Here is a 23,197-nt window from a genome sequence, read left to right on the forward strand (position 1 = left end):
TTCCCCACTGCCAAGCCCTCTCTGCTGTGCTAAAGCCCTAAATAAAGCAAGTCTAGATTTCCTCTGGTTCAGGAATCTCTGGTCTCCCTAGGGCTCCTTTTCAATATAAATGGGCTTGTTTGTTACTATCAAAATTATATATATTCAGAGACTAAGCCTTTGTCTACTCTGCAAAGTGCAGTAGTTTTATAGGCAGCTTTGTTCATAATGTCACCTGACCGTACAATGTGAAATGTATACCGAATTGCCTGTTTCTGTTCCAGTACTAACAGCCAGTGCGGTGGCCTTCAACATTGGGAAGCCAGCCAACTTCAAATGTCGACTCACTACACCGAGAAATCAAAAAGATAACTACACCGTCAACGATCTCCGTTTCGTGTCCGTGCCCGCGTCACTTGCGGCACGTGGGGCGACGAGGGTCTTGGACAACGCTACTATTGCGATGTGGGTAACGTCCCTATTTCTGAATGACACCGGGACATTGTATTGTGTCACCAGCAACAAAACCCTGGCCATGAAATTGATTTTTGTTGGCTGTAAGTATACTGCAATACAAGCAAAAGCCAGTTAGTGAGTTGAGATTTACGCCGCTTTTAGCAATGTTCCAGCAGTATCACGTCGGCGGACACTAGAAATGCGCTTCACACATTGTACTCATGTGGGGAATCGAACCCGGATCTTCGGAGTGGCGAGCACACGCTTTAACCACTAGGCTATCCCACCGCCCAATATGAGCAAGTGTTAGCAGCAGAAATGCTATTCGTTGCCTCCTGTTTCCACATAATGTGAGTAGGTCCACTGTTATTATAGTGAAACTCTCTTCTCAGTCATCAATTGCAGAGTTGCCTCCCTTAGGCGTATCAGAATCCTGTAATCGTCGTTTATTATGACGTGGCCAAACAATAAGCATAGCCTGCCTTACCCGTAGCACCCGCCACTCAACCGTAAAAGTTTTTTTTAATTTAAAGAGTAAGTGTTTAACGCCATGATCTAACACCTCTAATGTGTCACGGTCTAACACCTGCTCTCGGTATATCTCGAATTACGTATAGGTCGAAATATACATTTCATCTCAAGGCCATGACGTTAACGAGATTGCATGAACTAAGGATCTGGATGTTACATGATATACGTGTGCATGGCCAGGCCCTTCTACTACAATAAACTGTCACCGCATGGGCAACTGATTGTATTACTACAAGGGCAACTGTTTGTATTACTACATGGTCAACTGTTTGTATTGCTACAAGGGCAACTGTTTGTATTACTACAAAGGAGCAACTGTTTGTATTACTACAAAGGCAACTGTTTGTATTACTACAAGGGCAACTATTTGTATTACTACAAGGGCAACGGTTTGTATTATTACAATGGCAACTGTTTGTATTACTACAAAGGAGACTTTTTGTATTACTACAAGGGCAACTGTTTGTATTACTACAAGGGCAACTGTTTGTATTATTACAAAGGAGACTTTTTATACCACGAGGGCAACTGTTTGTATTACTATAAGGGCAACTGTTTGTATTACTTCCATTGCAGCTGTTTGATTTACTACAAAGGCAACTGTTTGTATTACTACAAGGGCAACTGATTGTATCACTTCAAAGGCAACTGTTTATATTACTACAAGGGCAACTGTTTGTATTACTATAAGGGCAACTGTTTGTATTACTACAAGGGCAACTGTTTGTATTACTACAAGGGCAACTGTTTGTATTACTACAAGGGCAACTGTTTGTATTACTACTACAAGGGCAAATGTTTGTATTACTATAAGGGCAACTGTTTGTATTACTACAAGGGCAACTGTTTATATTACTACAAAGGAGACTGTTTGTATTACTATAAGGGCAACTGTTTGTATTACTATAAGGGCAACTGTTTGTATTACTACAAGGGCAACTGTTTGTATTACTACAAAGGAGGTTTTGTATTATAAGGGCAACTGTTTGTATTACTACAAGCGGGCAAGGGCAACTGTTTGTATTACTACAAAGGCAACTGTTTGTATTACTACAAGGGCAACTATTTGTATTACTACAAGGGCAACTGTTTGTATTATTACAAGGGCAACTGTTTGTATTACTACAAGGGCAACTGTTTGTATTACTACAAGGGCAACTGTTTGTATTACTACAAGGGCAACTGTTTGTATTACTACAAAGGCAACTGTTTGTATTATATTTACCACGAGGGCAACTGTTTGTATTACTACAAGGGCAACTGTTTGTATTACTTCAAGGGCAACTGTTTGTATTACTACAAGGGCAACTGTTTGTATTACTACAAGGGCAACTGTTTGTATTACTACAAAGGCAACTGTTTGTATTACTACAAGGGCAACTGTTTGTATTACTACAAGGGCAACTGTTTGTATCACTTCAAAGGCAACTGTTTATATTACTACAAGGGCAACTGTTTGTATTACTATAAGGGCAACTGTTTGTATTACTACAAGGGCAACTGTTTGTATTACTACAAGGGCAACTGTTTGTATTACTACAAGGGCAACTGTTTGCTTTACTAGAAATGCAACTGTTTGTATTACTACAAGGGCAACTGTTTGTATTACTACAAAGGGCAACTGTTTGTATTACTACAAGGGCAACTGTTTGTATTACTTCAAATGCAACTGTTTGTATTACTACAAGGGCAACTGTTTGCTTTACTAGAAATGCAACTGTTTGTATTACTACAAGGGCAACTGTTTGTATCACTTCAAAGGCAACTGTTTGTATTACTACAAGGGCAAATGTTTGTATCATAGCAAATGCGACAGTTTGTATTGCTGTAAGGACATCTGATCGTGTTACTTTATCATTGCATTCACAGCACCTCCTGTAGCGGCGTACAACATCAGCTGTATCTCCTACAACCAAGTTGAGCTCGGGTGCGAGGTACTGGTGGCACCAGGGCAGTTGCAGACACGATGGACGATCGAGTACAAAAACAGGTAGGCCAGGATGTGTTGCTCGGTGAACACTAGACTAAGGCTTAGTCTCTGAATATATATAATTTTGATAGTAACAAACAAGCCCATTTATATTGAAAAGGAGCCCTAGGGAGACCAGAGATTCAGAACCTGAGGGAATCTAGACTTGCTTTATTTAGGGCTTTAGCACTGCAGATTGGGCTTGGCAGTAGGGAAATTAATGTGGTTCGGGGACTGTGAGACAGACTAGGTGAACACCTTCGTCAGTGCTTCACGGGGCGTATACATTAGCTGAACATTTGTGGACTGATCTCAAGTTTTGTAATGTTTGGGATATGTCAGCTGGAGTCGTGACATTAGATATGGGCTATTGTATCCGTGCAAACAACCCATTGTTAAAGCAATAATCTTGTAGATTAGTTTCCGCCGAGATAACCAGACACGAGATCCAACAGGTCACATGTGATGACACTCCGCTCATCAGTTGAGCTTATTGACTGATCCCGTGTCCAGTTATGTATCTTGCATGGTGACCTCAGACCAACAATTTGCTGATCAATCACAGCTGATCCAAACGCTAGGTTTCAACGTTAATGTATTGTCAGAATCAAATGTCAACAATATAAATAACTTTCTTGTTCTGTCCTCGAAGGACATGTCAAGTCCTTGTTTCTATCAGATGTACATGCGATCCCAGGACTGTTGTATAATACTACACAGTCATGTCGGTCCGGGGAGAGTGAGGATGGTATATAATTCTTTTCGCGTGCACATATTCCCAAAAAACATGCGGCCGTTATTTCATATATTTACTAATAATGGTTTTGTAGATTATTAACACTATGTATTGTTTCCCACGAGGATTGCCAGCTAATGCACGTATGCACACATCTAACCCCCCTCCTTGATAAAGACTCAGTCTTTTTACTGGTAAAACAGTGTGTATACTTTTATAGGGACTGAAGGTGAGTCTGAGTAACAAACTGTTGTGCATTCAACCCGTGAAGATCCGGTTCATAATTGATCTTCAGCAACCATGCTTGTTGTAAGAGGCGACTGACGGGATCGGGTGGTCTGGCTCGGTGACTTAGTTGACACATGTCATCGTATCCTAATTTGGTAGATCGATGCCCATGCTGTTGATCACTGGATTGCTTGGTCCAGACTCGATTGTTTACAGACCGCCGCCATATAGTTTGAATATTGCTGAGTGCAGCGTAAAACTAAACTCACTCACGCCTCACTGTTGTGTATTAAAAACTGATGTAATCTAACAGGGCTTTATTTAGGTTTTATGCCTCTTCCAGCAATACTCCAAACATGTCCTCGCTACCCTGGTTGCCAGATCTGTGTGCATTCACGCACTAAATGTTTGACCGACGCCTCGTTATTAACGCAAATATCAACATCTCGTCACAATAGTGAGCTGGTCGAAGATACTTTGCTGTCCACTCGCCCATTTGTTTCGTAATTCGTTTAACTCATTGCATTCTAATATAAAGTGAAATTCATCTCCAATTTTACTCTTGCATGATGTACACAATCTATTTTCTTTATCAATTTTATGCCATCTACCAGTTTCAGTAGGGAGTCTGTGGTTACAAGTTCTAAGTTTTGTAGTATAAATACGTAAATCTAGAGGAAGTTGGAACAAATAAGTTTCAATATAAAGATTATCCTTAAACATATTGTAATATAGGCCTTTCGATGATTGTGATTTACTTTCTCTCCAAGTTTGTAGAAACTGATCAACGAGAACAGTTTTAACATTATTTACCAGCCAATGGGTACTCTGAAATTCTTGTAATTGCCAAGTGTAGCTGAAGCCTGTATTCTCTAAGACAGATTTTACTTCCGCTATTAGCGGATATTTAGCATTTGCCTGAGAATTGTGCAAACTGAACATTAATTTATACATTACTTTTGATAGTTTACCATGAGATAATAATAATTTACACCAATATGATAACATTCTCAATTTGATAGAAATACTAAGTGGATATCTTCCAAGTCCACCATAAACCATAAAGTCTGGGGTTGTTGTTTTTACCTTCAATATGTATTTACAAAATTTCAAATGAATATGTTCTAATTGAATAGTGTTTTCGTAGCCCCACACCTCAGCACCATACAATAACATAGGCTTAACAAGTTGATCAAAAAGTTTAAGTTGGCAGTCGACCGGTATATCTAACAAGCGAATTTTTCTAAATATAGCAAACATTGCACGAGAAGATTGGTCAGAGAGCCGTTTAATGGCTTTACAAAAGCGACCAGTGCTTGTGAATAGTACACCAAGATAAACATAATGTTTTTCTACCTCTAAAACAGTATTCTGCAGAAGAAATAATGTACTAAGTTTACTGCTTCTTTTGGAAAAAATCAAAACTTTAGTTTTAGAAATGTTTACTGGTAGTTTCCATCGTGTACAGTAAGCATCAAAAGTTTCCAAACAAAGTTTCAAATCAGAAGGAGATTCAGATAAAAGTACTGTATCATCAGCATAAAGAATTACCAGTAGCTTAATGAATATACCAATTTCTTTTAGTGCATAAGCATTTACAAATTCCAAACCAATTACGTTATTTGATAGAAAATATGACAAATCATTTAAATAAAGAGCAAACAGAAATGGAGATAAATTTTCGCCTTGTCTAACACCCGTATTACAAGGAAAGAATTGGGTTGAACTGCCATTATGAGAAACACATGATTTTATATGCTGATACATATTTTTTATAACGTTAAAACATTTTCCAGTAATACGATTATCAACCATTTTCCGCCAAAGGCCACAGCGCCACACAGTATCAAAGGCTTTACTAAAATCAACAAATACGCATTATAATTTCTTATTTTGATTAAGGTATATATCAATCAATGCCTTTAAGATATAAATGTTATCAATGGTGGAGTAGTTTTTCCTGAAGCCCGCTTGCGCAGAGCTTAAGACACCAATGCTGTCAGAGTAGGCTTGGAGCCGTTTACTTAATATGGATGTGAATAGTTTACCCAAGCAGCTTAAAAGTGACACCCCTCGATAATTATCCGGGTCCCCAACACCCCGTTTGTTTTTGTAAATAGGCTTAATTATACCTAGAAGCCTGGACTCAGGCATTACACCACCATCAAGAACTAAGTTAAATAGCTTTACATATACAGGTAACATAACGTCAGTAGATGACTTAATATACTCATTTACTATATCATCCAACCCAAAAGCTTTGTTGCTTTTCAGACAATGGACAGCAAAAAGAATTTCCTTATCTGTAATCACCGAATCTAAAATCTCGTTATGTAACACACCTTCATGAAAACAAATATCACAATCAACCTTGCAGGCTTGTCCTGCGTTCAAATCTTTGAAATGATTAAATAGCTCTTGCTTGTCAATACCTAATGCTTTTTCAGTGCGATTATCAAATGACTTTAAAATTTTCCAGAAAGATTTTTAGTAGTTCTTCTGTGAATTACGTAATTTTTCAGCACAGTCACGTTTATAGTTATTAAATGAAGTTTTCAAAATTTTACTGTAATAAGATATACCGTACATGTACCCATTTACTGAATTCGTAGCCGAAAGCGAAGCACTTATATCGTTTGACTGTAGAAAACGTTATAGTTGATTGATTGTTGAATGTTATTTAACGCCGCACTCGGCAATATCGGGATACGATGACATGTGTCAACCAGTCAGCGAGCCTGGCCACCCGATCCCGTTAGTTGCCTCTTACCACATGCATGGGCTACTGAAGACCAATTCTAACCCAGATCTTCACTGGTAGAAAACGTTAAACCTAAATGCCAAGAAACAATTACGGAGAAAGACGTTCCTTTCTGTTAAATTCTGCCACAGTGGTGCGGTTGTCACATCATTTTCGTCATTTTTGGGGATTGATTTGATACCCTGTTTCTCAAAGCTCTCGTAACTAAGATGTCGTAACTTTTCTCGTAGCATTCGTACCTCCTATGTTACAGTATAGGAGATACGAATGCAACGAGAAAAGTTACGAGAGTGAATATTTTCAAACTTCAAGGCAGAAATAGGTATAATTTCTATTAAAACTTCACAATAATAGTTTAATGAATGTGTTGTCTGACAGAGGTTTGGGAGGAGTGTACAATATGTGTAGCCACTCTACAATATGTGCTCTCATCACCAACGACATCGACGACCCCAACTACAACATCTTCTACCCTGCCTTCAATCACACGTTCCGCGTAAATGCAACCAATCGTTTCGGACGCGCCACAAAGACGTTCGAAGTGGACCCATTTCTTGTTGGTAAGTGTTTAAACCTATATCTCCCTATTCTCCATTACTGTGCTACAAATGTATACTGTTGTTATGTGAGGAGAGTGTGGTTTGTAGTGGTGATCCGATTAATTGAAATAATCGAAGATTGGTCGCAGTGACCAAACGACCAAGCAATCGATCACATTTTCTCATAATCGAACACAAACGATTTTGGAACCGCTGTAATAGAGTTTGAAATACTTGATGATAGAACATATCTAGGACGTTGTCATGGCCTGAAAACGTGTTTATAACTAAGAAAACTCACTTCACTTTCTGAAAAGTCATGACTGAATATTTCTTGAAGTATCTGGGAAGTTTATGTTACACTGGAACTGAATCATTTTACACTGGATGTGAAATTTGCAAATGTAATTTATGAGTTTCAAAACAGAACAACAGAGAACCAAATGTTTTTTTCTTTATACTTATCTGCAACTACAACCTGAATAGGAAAATCTAAAAAATGATGCTAACCAATTTTTTTCGATGATTGGTCGTTGGTATTGAACCAGTCATCAATTGTGAGATTTGAACCAATTCCCAACACTAGTGGTTTGCCGATGTCTTTAGGAATGTCACCAGCCGTGGCACGCTGGGGATACATAAATGCTATTCACACAATGTTCCTATGTCCGGATTCGAACCCGCGCCGTCGGTGTGACGGGCAAACGTCTTACCCACTAGATTACTATGCCAGGCCCTTGTCTCACTTAACGAATACTCTAGCATCGTGTATTTAATGATTTGTTAGAAATATTGAACTACATAACGGCTGTATACAATCCAGTCTGGGTCACATAGCCTGGTAACTGTTGTCATGAGCATCGATCTACGAGAACGGAATACGACGAGATGTATGATCTAGATCAACCAGATTACCTGATTCCTTAAGACACAGCTTACACCAATCATGAAATCATGAAGATCAACCAGATTACCTGATTCCTCAAGTCACAGCTTACACCAATCATGAAGTCATGAAGATCAACCAGATTACCTGATTTCTTAAGTCACAGCTTACACCAATCATGAAGTCATGAAGATCAACCAGATTATCTGATTCCTTAAGTCACAGCTTACACCAATCATGAAGTCATGAAGATCAACCAGAGTACCTGATTCCTTAAGTCACAGCTTACACCAATCATGAAGTCATGAAGATCAACCAGATTACCTGATTCCTTAAGTCACAACTTACACCAATCATGAAGTCACGAAGATCAACCAGATTACCTGATTCCTTAAGTCACAGATTACACCAATCATGAAATCATGAAGATCAACCTGATTACCTGATTCCTTAAGTCACAACTTACACCAATCATGAAGTCATGAAGATCCACCAGAGTACCTGATTCCTTAAGTCACAACTTACACCAATCATGAAGTCATGAAGATCCACCAGAGTACCTGATTCCTTAAGTCACAGCCTACACCAATCATGAAGATCAACCAGATTACCTGATTCCTTAAGTCACAACTTACACCAATCAACCTTCGCTCCTTATGTTCAGGTTTCATGATCGGTGATTGAATTCCTCGTATTTTCGGCCAACCAATTGCATGAGGCTCAGTTCTAATTGTCTCCTTACAGACAGCCACAGTTCCTCAATCAATCATATCCAGCCTTGAGTTTTCTAAAATCCTTCTGTTTGTTTTAGAAACAAGAATACCAAGCCGCCTCCTGTCACCGACAGTCCATATTCTTGGCCTACCTACTGGTGCCTCCCCTGGTGCTCAATGCCATATCCATTTGCAATATTTTTCAAAACACGATAAACAGTGGACAAAGAGATGCCTGTTCTACTTGAAATCACTTTAGCTGATCTGATGTCCTTTGTTATAATACTCTAAAATCAACTTCCTCTTCTTCTTCATGAAGATCAACCAGATTATCTGATTCCTTAAGTCACAGCTTACACCAATCATGAAGTCATGAAGATCAACCAGAGTACCTGATTCCTTAAGTCACAGCTTACACCAATCATGAAGTCATGAAGATCAACCAGATTACCTGATTCCTTAAGTCACAACTTACACCAATCATGAAGTCACGAAGATCAACCAGATTACCTGATTCCTTAAGTCACAGATTACACCAATCATGAAATCATGAAGATCAACCTGATTACCTGATTCCTTAAGTCACAACTTACACCAATCATGAAGTCATGAAGATCCACCAGAGTACCTGATTCCTTAAGTCACAACTTACACCAATCATGAAGTCATGAAGATCCACCAGAGTACCTGATTCCTTAAGTCACAGCCTACACCAATCATGAAGTCATGAAGATCAACCAGAACTTGATTCCTTAAGTCACAGCCTACACCAATCATGAAGTCATGAAGATCAACCTGATTACCTGATTCCTTAAGTCACAGCTTACACTAATCATGAAGTCACGAAGATCAACCAGATTACCTGATTCCTTAAGTCACAGCTTACACCAATCATGAAATCATGAAGATCAACCAGATTACCTGATTCCTCAAGTCACAGCTTACACCAATCATGAAGTCATGAAGATCAACCAGATTACCTGATTTCTTAAGTCACAGCTTACACCAATCATGAAGTCATGAAGATCAACCAGATTATCTGATTCCTTAAGTCACAGCTACACCAATCATGAAGTCATGAAGATCAACCAGAGTACCTGATTCCTTAAGTCACAGCTTACACCAATCATGAAGTCATGAAGATCAACCAGATTACCTGATTCCTTAAGTCACAACTTACACCAATCATGAAGTCACGAAGATCAACCAGATTACCTGATTCCTTAAGTCACAGATTACACCAATCATGAAATCATGAAGATCAACCTGATTACCCTGTCACAACTTCAATCATGAAGTATGAAGATCCACCAGAGTACCTGATTCTTAACACCAATCATGAAGTCATGAAGATCCACCAGAGTACCTGATTCCTTAAGTCACAGCCTACACCAATCATGAAGTCATGAAGATCAACCAGAACTTGATTCCTTAAGTCACAGCCTACACCAATCATGAAGTCATGAAGATCAACCTGATTACCTGATTCCTTAAGTCACAGCTTACACTAATCATGAAGTCACGAAGATCAACCAGATTACCTGATTCCTTAAGTCACAGATTACACCAATCATGAAGTCACGAAGATCAACCAGATTACCTGATTCCTTAAGTCACAGATTACACCAATCATGAAGTCACGAAGATCAACCTGATTACCTTATTCCTTCAGTCACAGCTTACACCAATCATGAAGTCATGAAGATCCACCAGATTACCTGATTCCTTAAGTCACAACTTACACCAATCATGAAGTCATGAAGATCCACCAGAGTACCTGATTCCTTAAGTCACAGCCTACACCAATCATGAAGTCACGAAGATCAACCAGATTACCTGATTCCTTAAGTCACAGATTACACCAATCGTAAAGTCACGAAGATCAACCTGATTACCTGATTCCTTAAGTCACAGCTTACACCAATCATGAAGTCATGAAGATCCACCAGATTACCTGATTCCTTAAGTCACAACTTACACCAATCATGAAGTCATGAAGATCCACCAGAGTACCTGATTCCTTAAGTCACAACTTACACCAATCATGAAGTCACGAAGATCAACCAGATTACCTTATTCCTTAAGTCACAGCTTACACCAATCATGAAATCATGGATCATATTCCTATCCCGGATCTTCACAAGGGTCCATTTACAGCTATGATTGGCTTAATGTTTGCAAGACAATTATGAGCAATTAAAAGGTACATATGTCGCAACAGATTTAATTACAACTTAAAACGCAAGTAACCTGTGACTTGTCGGATTATATCATTCAGTTTGATAGCGAAAGGCGACACCTGCCTGCTGAACGAAATCGTATTTTGATCATACTACACCAAGCAGTGACAAATACATGTAGTAACTGTTCAAGGCCTAATTTGCTGTTCTCGTTCTCTGTGAATTTCTGATGCATTTAAAAAATATATTTCAAGTGAACCTAAACATTTTCCAAATAGTCGCGGACCCCTACCCCTTCAAATCTGCTGACTCCCTACCTTTCGCATGCGTACTCATCTTATTACATGTTATAGAGTTTAGCCAAGGACCACAGGGGCGGATTGGAGGTTTGGATGTGAATGTTGCAGCTTACCTGCAGTAAATGCCCTACCCTTGTATCGATAAAGTAACATAAGTAGACACAAGTGTCTGATAATGGTTTAACGATAACATCTGGTAAGTGACACGAACGTGCCAATTGGGAACTTTGTTTGTAACGACTGTATTCAACCAACCACAGAGAGTAGGTATGCATTGTCTTCGTTGTAAATCAAGACTTTATACGTACAAGGAACCGATAGTGCGGAACATATGCATCGGTGTCAGCTGCATAAAGATGTTCACTTGACCTCATTGTGGCGAACGTGACATAAACTGCATGAAGAGGTCCACCTTACCTCAGTTCAGTAAACGTGGTGTGTCCTGCATTGAAGAGGTCAACCTCGCCTCTGTGCAGGGAACGTGGTATATGCTGCATTGAAGAGGTCAAGCTGACCTCAGTATAGTGAATGTGGTACACATCGCTTGAAGAGGTCAAGCTGACCTCAGTTCAGTAAACGTGGTATATATTGCTTGCCGGAAGAGGTCAACCTGACCTCAGTACAGTGAACATAGTATACTGCATTGAAAAGGTAAAACTGACCTCAGTATAGTGAACGTGACATGCTCTGCATTGAATATGTCAACCTGACCTCAAATAAGAGAACGTGATATATGTTGCACTTCAAATTGACCTCAATATAGTGAACGTAGTATACAGTACAATCAGAAATTATTGAGAATTTAAAGATTTGTAATTTTTATTATTTTTTCACTCATTACTCATTAGCAGAACATAACTCCAGCTTCAAAGACAGGTGAACAGTTAGTATTTTATCAAGTCACCATGGGCAGCAATGCAGGCTTCAATGCGGCGGGGCATACTCCTGATCAAAGAAGTTAGAAAGTCGTGGTCCATGCTGTGCAAATATCGGACCACCTCTTCTTTCATTTCAGCAATATTTTCTTATTGACAATTTCCTTCATAGTCCCAAAACATTTTCTATTGGATTTAGGTCAGGGCTTTGGCTTAACCAATCTAATAATGTCATATTTTGGGTCTGAAACCAGGCCTGTGAATGCTTTGAACGATGTTTTGGGTCGTTGTCCTGCTGGAAAATCCAAAATATTCCATAGAACACGTGAGCAGATGGAAGTAAATGTCCCTCGAGAATATCTGTGTACCGCTCAGTGTTCATATTCCCTTCAAATACGCAGAGAGGCGTTGCCCCTAACACAGATATGCCACCCCAAACGTTAAATTTCGGACTGTACTTTGGGCGCTGATACAAAGGTTTTTCAGTTTGTTTGGTCCAGAATTTCAGTGTATTAGGAAACAGCCACACAGAACTTTCATCTGAGAAAATCACATTGTCCCAGTTAAAATTTCTATGCTGTAAGCACCAGTTCAACCTTCGCTCCTTATGTTCAGGTTTCATGATCGGTGATTGAATTCCTCGACTTTTCTGCCAACCCATTGCATGTAGCTCAGTTCTAATTGTCTCCTTACAGACAGCCACAGTTCCTCAATCAATCATATCCAGCCTTAAGTTTTCTAAACTCCTTCGTTTGTTTTAGAAACAAGAATACCAAGCCGCCTCCTGTCACCGACAGTCCATATTCTTGGCCTACCTGCGCCTCCCTGGTGCTCAATGCCATATCCATTTGCAATATTTTTCAAAACACGATAAACAGTGGACAAAGGGATGCCTGTTCTACTTGAAATCACTTTAGCTGATCTGATGTCCTTGTTATAATACTCTAAAATCAACTTCCTCTTCTCTAAATCATCCATACTGAGGATCACTGAAAATGTCGTCTGCTAGCAAGTAAACGAAGGGGGATAACTCTTCACAAACTAATGAAAAAGGATTAACAGAATTCTCTCTCTTGAATGAAACCAAGCACTTGATAGCTGGTCAAGGTTGTTTATACTAGAAATCCAATTAAACATATTCCTAAAATTCTCAATAATTTCTGGTCATACTATATATTTCTTGAAGAGGTCCACCTGACATCAGTACAGTGAACGCGCCATATACAGCATTGAATGGTTCAACCTGACCTCAGTATAGTGAACGTGATAAATACTGCATTGAATGGGTCAACCTGACTTCTATACAGTGAACTTAGTGTATATTGCATTGAAGAGATCAACCTGACCTCAGTAGATTGAACGTGACATATATTGCATCATAATGTCGCAAATGACGTCGGTTTCTTCTTAACTGTATATTCTTTCTGTATCTCAAGAATAAAGTCGTGGATCCATTTGTACAATGTTAAAAGACAGAACGATCTTTACATATTTTCTGAAACATTCCGCATAAATGCATTATCATTTTTTAACATGTCAAACCTTCACTGTCGTGGATTTTGAAGAGTGAAAATGCTCAGGATATGATTTCATTTCATGTGTTTGGGTACACGGGTCTGTTTGTGACCCATCCTTTGGGGTGGCCAGAAACCATGTGGTCATGGGTTCGAATCCCGTTTCCCTCCAGTATGTTTCTGTTTGTCACCAGCGTACCTGGGTTTCTGGGTGCCACTCACTCACTCACTCACCCACCCTCCCACCACCCACTCACCACTCATCCACCACTCAGTCACTCACCCACCACTCACTCACTCACTCACCCACCCTCCCACCTACACACCCACCCACCACTCACTCACTCACCCACCACTGACTGACTGACTGACTGACCCACCACTCATTCACTCATTCACTCACGGAGCTGAATGGGATTTGCTCTCAACTTAACCGACTAAGATATTTCGATTTCAACTCACTGTTTGAAACACACAATGTTACGAGCCTACCGTCACTTGGTCAGGAAATGCTGTCTCAACTTCCTGGTGTTAATTTCAGTGAAGCCGGATCAAGTAAAGAATGTAACAGCTTGGATCCTCAACACCACGTGCCTCAATGTGACGTGGGGTGACGCCAGCTTCTCCGGTGTGGCTGTGCAGTATACCGTGACAGCTAACTCCCAGCAGGTGTGCCACACGTATCTATTGCCCATCTTCACACTGTAGCATATGGTGCAGCGGACAGTTGAATGAACTGCGGTTTACCTATCACGGATCTGTGGTGTTTCTATTTGAATAGAAGGCGTAACCGGTTATTAGGGATGGTACCAACAAAGACATGTCCACGGCATGCTAAACTTAATACAAGTTATTGTGAAGGAACCGCAGTGTTAGTGCAAAGTAGAGATGCAATGTAAATTCCATTGGCAATAGAAATACAATGATCTTACAAAGGTATGTGTAGTGATTACAGCAATAAAGGTGGGTGGTTATTATAATAAATTGTAGTTTTCAAATTAGGCCAAGGTTATATCCATATATAAGATAACTATCGTTTTCACGATAAAAGTTTACATAACAAAATACATGACAAACATGTGACTCGTTACATAAAACCGTATGTACAACTAAAACAAAAGAAATTTGACTAGCGATTATATAAAACAGATTTTCCTTTCTGTAAAATATCACAGCAGGTTCGGCAGCTAACGAGAATACAACTGTACTAGAAAGAGTTAAACGTCGTTTTATAAATAACATTTAACGTAAAACGTCAGTTCAGTTCGTCACATCTTCTAACATTATTGACACTCATCGTAACACACCAAGGCTGTTAAGACATATTCTCTGTTCGACCAAGTCATACCTCTTGTATTTAAGGTAACTGTTTTGGAACTTTCCATGATATTCTGACTGATATTAGGCTCGTGCATTTGTAGTACCTTGTAGTACCTTGCAGGACCTTGCAGTATCTTGCAGTACCTTGCAGTACCTTATAGTACCTTGCAGTACCTTGTAGTACCTTGCAGTACCTTGTAGTACCTTGTAGTACCTTGCAGTATCTTGTAGTACATTGCAGTACCTTGTAGTACCTTGCAGTACCTTGTAGTACCATGCAGTATCTTGTAGTATCCTGTAGTACCTTGCAGTATCTTGTAGTACGTTGTAGTACCTTCGAGAACTCTCAGTCTAAATATAGCGGAGCACTGCCAACTACTTAATTTCAACAGAAACATGTCATAAACTTGAAACACTATTCGTAATTGATTACACATGCCACATAACAGTGTCTGGTTGGTGAAACACACTTATGATAGGGTAATTAACGTATGGTAAATCAATACATAATAAAGACTGTGATGCACGTATTGGTTATTCAGGTGTTTGTGTCTGGGCATAACGACCGCCAGATGTACTGGATCGTCGTGTGCGACTTGCGCCCCTACAGCAGGGTGGTGGTGTCAGTTACGTCACGACCTCTACACGGAGGGTATCCTAGTGACCCGGTATCGACTACACACACTATGCAAGAAGACAGTCAGTGTTATATTCAAACTATTTGTGTTTTTCAACTATGTTTATATTCCAACTACGTGTATATTCCAACTATATATGTTGCCGTCTTCAAAATATGCTGATTCCTGCAGACAGCGAACTGTGAAAGGTGGTTCTCTGCTTCTGTGTGCAGTGTTGATTAGAGCACACTTAGGAACCGTTCATAATTTATGAACCGCAGAACAAAATGGGTGACCCCCTTAAAATCATCATAACACCCCTCTCCCCCACCCCACCACACCCCCGCCGCCATAAATTATGAGCGGTCCCTTATACCTATGTGTCGCTTTAATCTTTCATGCACGTCGATCCCATACTGTTATATTTATGTTTTTTTAACACAATTGTTCTGAAACAGGTTTGATTTCAAATATTCTTACTGTGAGGTCGCGTATTTCCCTTTATAAAATACAATGAGTTGTGAAGAGACATTCACATTGCCTAACAAAACAGTGTCGGATTACCATATGATTTATTGATTTCCTCGCATGCTATGCATTAGTCATTGATTTACATTCATTGTCAATACACTACAGACATAATGAGTAATTATAAAATCGATGGATAACATATTAATCAATGCCATATCTTAATCCTCAACCCGACTACTGGGATCTCAGTGTTGCATCCTTTTATTAGAAACATAACATCTTGGCATCTTTTGTCTCCAGGACCATCCGGGCCTCTAATCCAAGCAGGGTCGTACACCACGCTGGCAGCAGGTGCGCGGAGGAAGATCGCAGTTTACTGGCAGGTACGGTTCATGTATGTACATAGAGGAACAATGAACATTACGATCTTAGCTCAGTGAGAAATGTGAACATACTAACAAAAGGTGTCCTCCCATTACGCAGGCAGCCAATTCGCAGACATTTACGGTTCAGTGAACAGATTATCTACTACCTGTTACCTACACATTATAATGGAATAGTCCAAATAAAAGCACAGGAGCAAACTGAAGCTATATTATTTATTTTGAAAGATGGACGTTAAGACAGTAATTTGAATTTTTATTGCTGCAATATATGAACAGTTTATTTTCATAAACATTTCGGTTTTACCTTCTAGTCTAACGGAAGTCGGCATAAACTGTTACAATCTTTAGAAAGAATTGTTGAAATTAGAACACTGATTGGTATTAATCGTATCTTACATGGCAAATCAGGTGTCTCATTTACTGCAAATCAGAATGTTTCCAAATATGTACATATCTATATCTCTCCAACAAAACGTTTTCTCAGTTAACTTCTGTTGTACATATGCTATTATTGGGAGGGGTCTTTTCTATCAATAAACACAATCAAACCTCTCAGTGACAAACCTGTGATGTAGATAAATGGCAGAGAGATATGTACATATTTGAGAACATTCTGTTTTACAGTTAATGGGAGACCTGCATTGCCATGTAAGATAAGATTAAGACCAGTCAATGCTCTAATTTTGACGATACTTTCTAAAGATTGTAACAGTTTACTTTGATTAGCAAACAATAGCCATTCAAGGAAGTAATGGAAAACATTCTCACATCCATGGCCACATTGACATGATGAGTCACTTTTTTATATTTATTCTCGTTAGACGAAAAGGTTAAAACGAAATGTTTATGAAAATCAACTTTTTTCTTTTTGCAGCATTCAAAATTCAAATGTCTCTTCGGTCATCTTTCAAAGTAAATAATACGGCTTCTGTTTTCTTCTTGCATGTTAATTTGGACTATTATTATGTGTAGGTAACGGGTAGTAGCTAATCTGTTCATTGAACCGTAAATGTTGTTGTTTCAAGACGCCTGCGAACAGCCTGTCTGCGTAATGGGAGGACAACAATGTTCACAATGTGATTATTCTTACACCGGATAACCCAAGCGGCCTTTGGGGCGCGTGAAGGTTAAATATTTAGTAATGTGAACTATACCTCCGGGTACAAACTTATTCCAAGTAAGTGAGCACTGTAAAGAATAGTACACTAAGAATGTTCTTTTTTGTAATCCGAGAGACGAAGAATTTACAAAACTGTTCATGTTTCAGGCTTGCAAAACCCCAATAAGCTTAGATATAAGTATTTTACATACACAAGAACAGTTACTGAGTGTTTAATACCAACTATTTCATTTTAAACCTGAGTGTATTCTTTACACTGACGTAAATCATTAAATACATTAAAGGATTCTTCAGTGGTATTACATGTAAATTACTCAAGCGTATCTATTTTAAGATGGCTAATCACAAAAAAATAATGCAAGATTTTACATGCTTACCAAGTAAGTATGTATATCATATTGTGAGGTTGTTCCTGGTATTTGGACAGCATCGTATAAACGCAACCATCATCAACAATAGCGTGCGCCTGCAGGTGGACTCATCAACGGTGACGTGTGATTGTTTCTCAGTCGTATTCAGTCTCATCTTTGTCTTCGTCAAGTAAACGTCTCTTATTTGTACATCTGTGTTGCGTGTTATGTCGGCCTGGAGACCTTACAATATACATGTACACAGAGGACAACCAACGACAATACATGTAAACCAACGCTTCCCAAACAATCACTGTAACTCTGGTTCAATCATGCGCTCGTGATAACCACATCCCAGTATGACAAATGAAAGTACCGGGATGCTGGTGTACCAAACAACCTTCGCTCTGATCATGAGACTACCTTATATTAAGCAATTGGAGTTAAGACCGCTTTGTACAACGGCTCCCAGGTGTGTCGCAAGTCCCATGATACCAGCTGAAAATTTGAATTAATTATGATCCAATCCCCTTTAGTTTGTGTCATCTCACATTTGATGACGTTTGTCAATATGTTGATATTTTCAGTGATTTACAGAGAAACATCTCAGTCTCGCAGATGGTTATCAACACAACGTCTATACTCGAGATAATACTGGCACATCGCTATATAGCGTAGACCCCATTTTTGTAGGTGAATAATTGACTTGGCTTGGCATGTGTTTGTGACGGGACGGCCATTCTTTCGTTAACACCAGGTGCCATCACTGTTTAGTATTGAATAATAAATACTTCTGTGTACCCAGGCCATCTCTCCTCACCTATTGTTGTACACCCAGTCCATCTTCCTCATCCACTGTTGTTATACCCAGACCATCTGTCCTCGTCCACTGTTGTATACCCAGACCATCTGTGCTCGTCTAATATTGTCTACCCAGACCATCTGTCCTTATCTACTGTTGTCTACCCAGGCCATCTGTCCTCGTCTAATGTTGTCTACCCAGGCCATCTGCCCTCGTCTAATGTTGTCTACCCAGGCCATCTGTCCTCGTCTAATGTTGTCTACCTAGGCCATCTGTCCTCATCCACTGTTGTCTACCCAGGCCATCTGTCCTTATCTACTGTTGTATACCCAGACCATCTGCCCTCGTCTAATGTTGTCTACCCAGGCGATCTGTCCTTATCTACTGTTGTCTACCCAGGTCATCTGTCCTCGTCTTATGTTATCTACCCAGGCCATCTGTCCTCGTCTAATGTTGTCAACCCAGGCCATCTCTCCTCATCCACTGTTGTCTACCCAGACCATCTGTCCTTATCTACTGTTGTATACCCAGACCATCTGCCCTCGTCTAATGTTGTCTACCCAGGCGATCTGTCCTTATCTACTGTTGTCTACCCAGGTCATCTGTCCTCGTCTTATGTTATCTACCCAGGCCATCTGTCCTCGTCTAATGTTGTCAACCCAGGCCATCTGTCCTCATCCACTGTTGTATACCCAGACCATCTGCCCTCGCCTATTGTTGTCTACCCAGTCCATCTTTCCTCATCCACTGTTGTATACCCAGACCATCTGTCCTCATCCACTGTTGTATACCCAGACCATCTGCCCTCGTCTACTGTTGTATACCCAGACAATCTGTCCTCATCCACTGTTGTATACTCAGACCATCTGTCCTCGTCCAATGTTGTCTACCCAGGCCATCTCTCCTCATCTACTGTTGTCTACCCAGGCTATCCCCCGTGATCTGCAGCACGGTGTCATCAGGGGTCTCCGTGTTATGGTCCGCGGGAGTGAACCAAGGAGGAACACGTCAATACTGGCTGAACAGATTGTACCTAACACCAGTGTGTCGGCCCTTGTCGACGTCGACCTCAGCATGTCTGTGGATTATGTGATGTCGGTGCAGGCCTGGACGAATGTCGGCTACTCCGATGTCACGGATAGATCGAGAATCTATATACCTGTTGCATCTCAGAGTGAGTCAGTTTTATCTTATACATTATCTATAAATCCTGACGGTGTATCTAAAGAGGAATGAGAGTGTGGGCAAGTTCAGTTACAGTCCCCACTGAGCTGTGTTTCAAAATGTCAGGTTGCGTGTCAGATTTATTGTGTGTGTGTGTGTGTGTGTGTGTGTGTCAACCGAAGTTGTTGAGGTCATTAGTAACTGGAATGGTGCTGGCAGACCTTGAATCACAATCTGGACAAACCGGCTACCATGGCCACTGTCTAAGGGACATAACTCAGCGAGGCCATGGTCCCTGTCGCCACTAACAAGAGTGCACCTATTGTCGTGTAGTGATGTCATCAAATCAGACCAAGCTTTGTGCTGATGCCGTACACATTTTATTGGCAAGGTGCAGTCGTTGATCCTGCTCATGATGGATCGGTAGTACATATCCTGCAACGCACCAGGTATTATTTTGTAGCGCATAAATATTTTGTGGCACTTTTCAGAACTGACTACAGCAAGATGGGTAGACGCCGTCCTCGTGGATGATGATGTCTATGACATATACTGGGATCCCGTCATCAATTCGGCGACATCTACGACACGACTTCACTGGTGTTACGGCCAAATGACCAGTCCAGGCTATGTCTCTTGTGAGGTCAGTATTTGACGTAAACTGACAGCAGGTATTAACGTTGACAGGATCAGGAATTAGCATCAACCCCACAATTGTTGCAGTGAAATAATCTCCAAGGATACCTGCGCACGGCCACTCAGGTTGGGAAGGATTTGGTTATGGTGGTGTATACCGGATGGGGTACCTTCAGGACTATTGCTAGCTGAAACACATGGGACAAGACAATATATACTTTCTAGTAGACGATGGTGCAGTTGGATGGGTGGTGTAGACTACAAGTGGAGGTGGTTGGTGTTGAGTAAAGGGTAAAGAAGATGGGGTGGCTATCTACTGTGGTAGACGATCTGAGATAAAAGATGAGGTGATGTTGTCATTGGGGCAGATGACTGTCTGTACATCTAGATGATGGCGTAGACGATAACCAGAACATGGGAACATGATAGTTCTGGAGTGAATATGTACTAGTATTTTAAAAATAAATTACTTGACACTGATATGTTCACTCCAAGTTAGCTCCAACTCATGATGCAGTGTATATCGTCCTGCAAACTGATCGGCCAGCTGTTGCGATAGCTCTCAAAACCATTTGCTGACTTTGTTGACGAGATCATATTTCCCAGTAATAAGATAGTCTACAATAAAGACAACGGCTGACTTCAGTGAACCAAAACGTCTGGAGCAGAGGGGAGGGAGGTGAGGGTGATTGAACGGGTACACAAAGAGAAGGAACGAGGACAGGACAGGACGAACAGGGCAGGACAGGAGGGAGAACAGGGAGAGGACAGGAGGGAGAACAGGGAGAGGACCCGAGGGAGAACAGGGAGAGGGAGGGAGGGGAGAACAGGAGAGGAGGGGAGGGAGAACAGGGAGGAGGGAACAGGGGAGGACAGGAGAGGACAGGGAGAACAGGGAGAGGGGGAGGGAGAACAGGAGAGGGAGGGAGGGAGAACAGGAGGAGGAGGAGGGAGGAGGGAGGGGACAGGAGACAGGAGAGGAGGGAGAACAGGGAGGACAGGAGGAGAACAGGAGGACAGGAGGGAGAACAGGAGAGGGGAGGAGGAGAACAGGGAGAGAGAGGGAGGAGAAGGAGGGGGAACAGGAGGAGGAGGAGGAGGGGAGAACAGGGGAGAGGAGGGAGGAGGGACAGGAGAGGGAGGGAGGGAGAACAGGGAGGAGGGAGGAGGAGGAGGGAGAAGGAGGAGAACAGGACAGGAGGGAGGAGGAGAACAGGAGAGGGGAGGGAGAACAGGGGGAGGGAGGGAGGGGAGAACAGGGGAGAGGAGGGGGAGGGGAGGGGAGGAGGGGAGGGAACAGGGAGGGAGGAGGGAGGGAGAGGACAGGGAGGAGAACAGGGAGAGGACAGGAGGGAGAACAGGAGAGGACAGAGGAGGAGGAACAGCACAGGAGAGGGAGGGAGGAGAACAGGAGGAGGAGGGAGAGGAGGGAGGGAGAACAGGAGGGAGAACAGGGGAGGGGAGGAGGGAGGGAGAACAGGGGAGGAGAGGGAGGGAGAACAGGGGAGAGGACAGGAGGGAGAACAGGGAAGGAGAACTGGGGCAGGGTGAATTATGGATGGAGGTAATGAGATGAGAATGTTCAAGTCATGCCAGCAATACCAACTTAATGAACACTTTGTTCAAGTCATATCAGCTATACCAATGTTACCTTTTGCCCTGTGATATCAATAAGTGGCGGCGTTTACGACGTACGCCTCCATCGACATTCGCCGAAGACGTACGTTTACACATCTTTGGACTATGTCACACGTGATAAATATGCGAGACCGTGAGCCTTCGGGATATGTTTAGACTATTATCTAGACAGTTACCTGTCTGTACTCCTCAGTTGAATTGTTCAAGCTTATACTAGGGCAGCGTGTATATAGCCTCAGTTTGACTAGAAAGTGTGCCAGATGTTCCCCATTACTCAGTGGTTTATAGATCACCACTCATGAAACCTACCAATTGAAGAATTGGTAGGTGACATGAGTGGTGCTAGATAGGCCAATCATCCATGATTATGTTTGCATTAAGTATTAATCGAATGCATGCGATGGTAGCGTAGCGATCGGCAAAGCAGGCGGGTAGGGTACACCGAAGTGTCCGGCCTTGTCATAATGTATTATACTGTGAAGCATTTTGAGTCGGGGGTCATCTCCAATGTTTTATGCTTTTTTAACATCTTTAATCGTCGCAAAGACACGAGGGCATGTGGTCCATCATGGGTAACGTACCCTCATGTGTATTATGACCCTTTGCAAAAATCAGGCTATGGACTATAGAAAAGCCCCCAATCCGTCATACGTAACTTATGTCCGTGAGGAAGCTGTGAATGTGTTGTTCATGTTGCAGACAAGTATCCAAGCCAGAGTTGAGGGGGAAGCTGACGGAGATGGCGCTGAGGTGGAGGTCGGGGAAAGGTTCGTCACCACGTGCAGTGCATGTGTCTGGCATTTCGGAGTTTCCATGGAAACCGACGGAATAAATAGCGGAATCGTATGGAATCAATGCAAATTCCAAAAATTCAAAGGTGATTTAAAACCATCATGCAAATCTGTTTGGTTTAACCGGATTGGAGATTAGCACCATAGTTGGTCTTTATGTTATTTCGGTTTGACAAACGGACACAATGAGGTATTTAATAAATTGGGTGAGTGAGTGTAGTTTTACGCCGCACTCA

At 41.2% G+C, this 23,197-nt stretch overlaps 1 protein-coding gene and 1 long non-coding RNA gene across 2 annotated transcripts in view; one reads left to right on the forward strand and one right to left on the reverse strand.

Moving 5' to 3' along the window:
* Positions 1-23,197, forward strand: part of LOC124275147 — a 32,520-nt gene that overhangs the window by 4,613 nt on the left and 4,710 nt on the right. The window contains exons 3-11 of the mRNA XM_046710638.1: positions 264-536; positions 2,836-2,956; positions 7,039-7,220; positions 14,208-14,335; positions 15,529-15,685; positions 16,375-16,457; positions 19,660-19,906; positions 20,388-20,539; positions 22,870-23,047. Of these exons, the coding sequence (XP_046566594.1) occupies positions 264-536; positions 2,836-2,956; positions 7,039-7,220; positions 14,208-14,335; positions 15,529-15,685; positions 16,375-16,457; positions 19,660-19,906; positions 20,388-20,539; positions 22,870-23,047 (1,521 nt within the window). The remainder of the gene's footprint in view (positions 1-263; positions 537-2,835; positions 2,957-7,038; positions 7,221-14,207; positions 14,336-15,528; positions 15,686-16,374; positions 16,458-19,659; positions 19,907-20,387; positions 20,540-22,869; positions 23,048-23,197) is intronic.
* Positions 16,159-18,835, reverse strand: LOC124275148. Its single transcript, XR_006898217.1, has 2 exons — positions 17,958-18,835; positions 16,159-16,450 (listed from the first exon to the last, which is right to left on the reverse strand). It is a non-coding gene; the product is annotated as an uncharacterized LOC124275148 (long non-coding RNA).

The sequence above is a fragment of the Haliotis rubra genome, unplaced genomic scaffold (genome assembly GCF_003918875.1).
Source record: "Haliotis rubra isolate DU_JTF1 unplaced genomic scaffold, ASM391887v1 Scf199, whole genome shotgun sequence".
Taxonomy (NCBI): domain Eukaryota; kingdom Metazoa; phylum Mollusca; class Gastropoda; order Lepetellida; family Haliotidae; genus Haliotis; species Haliotis rubra.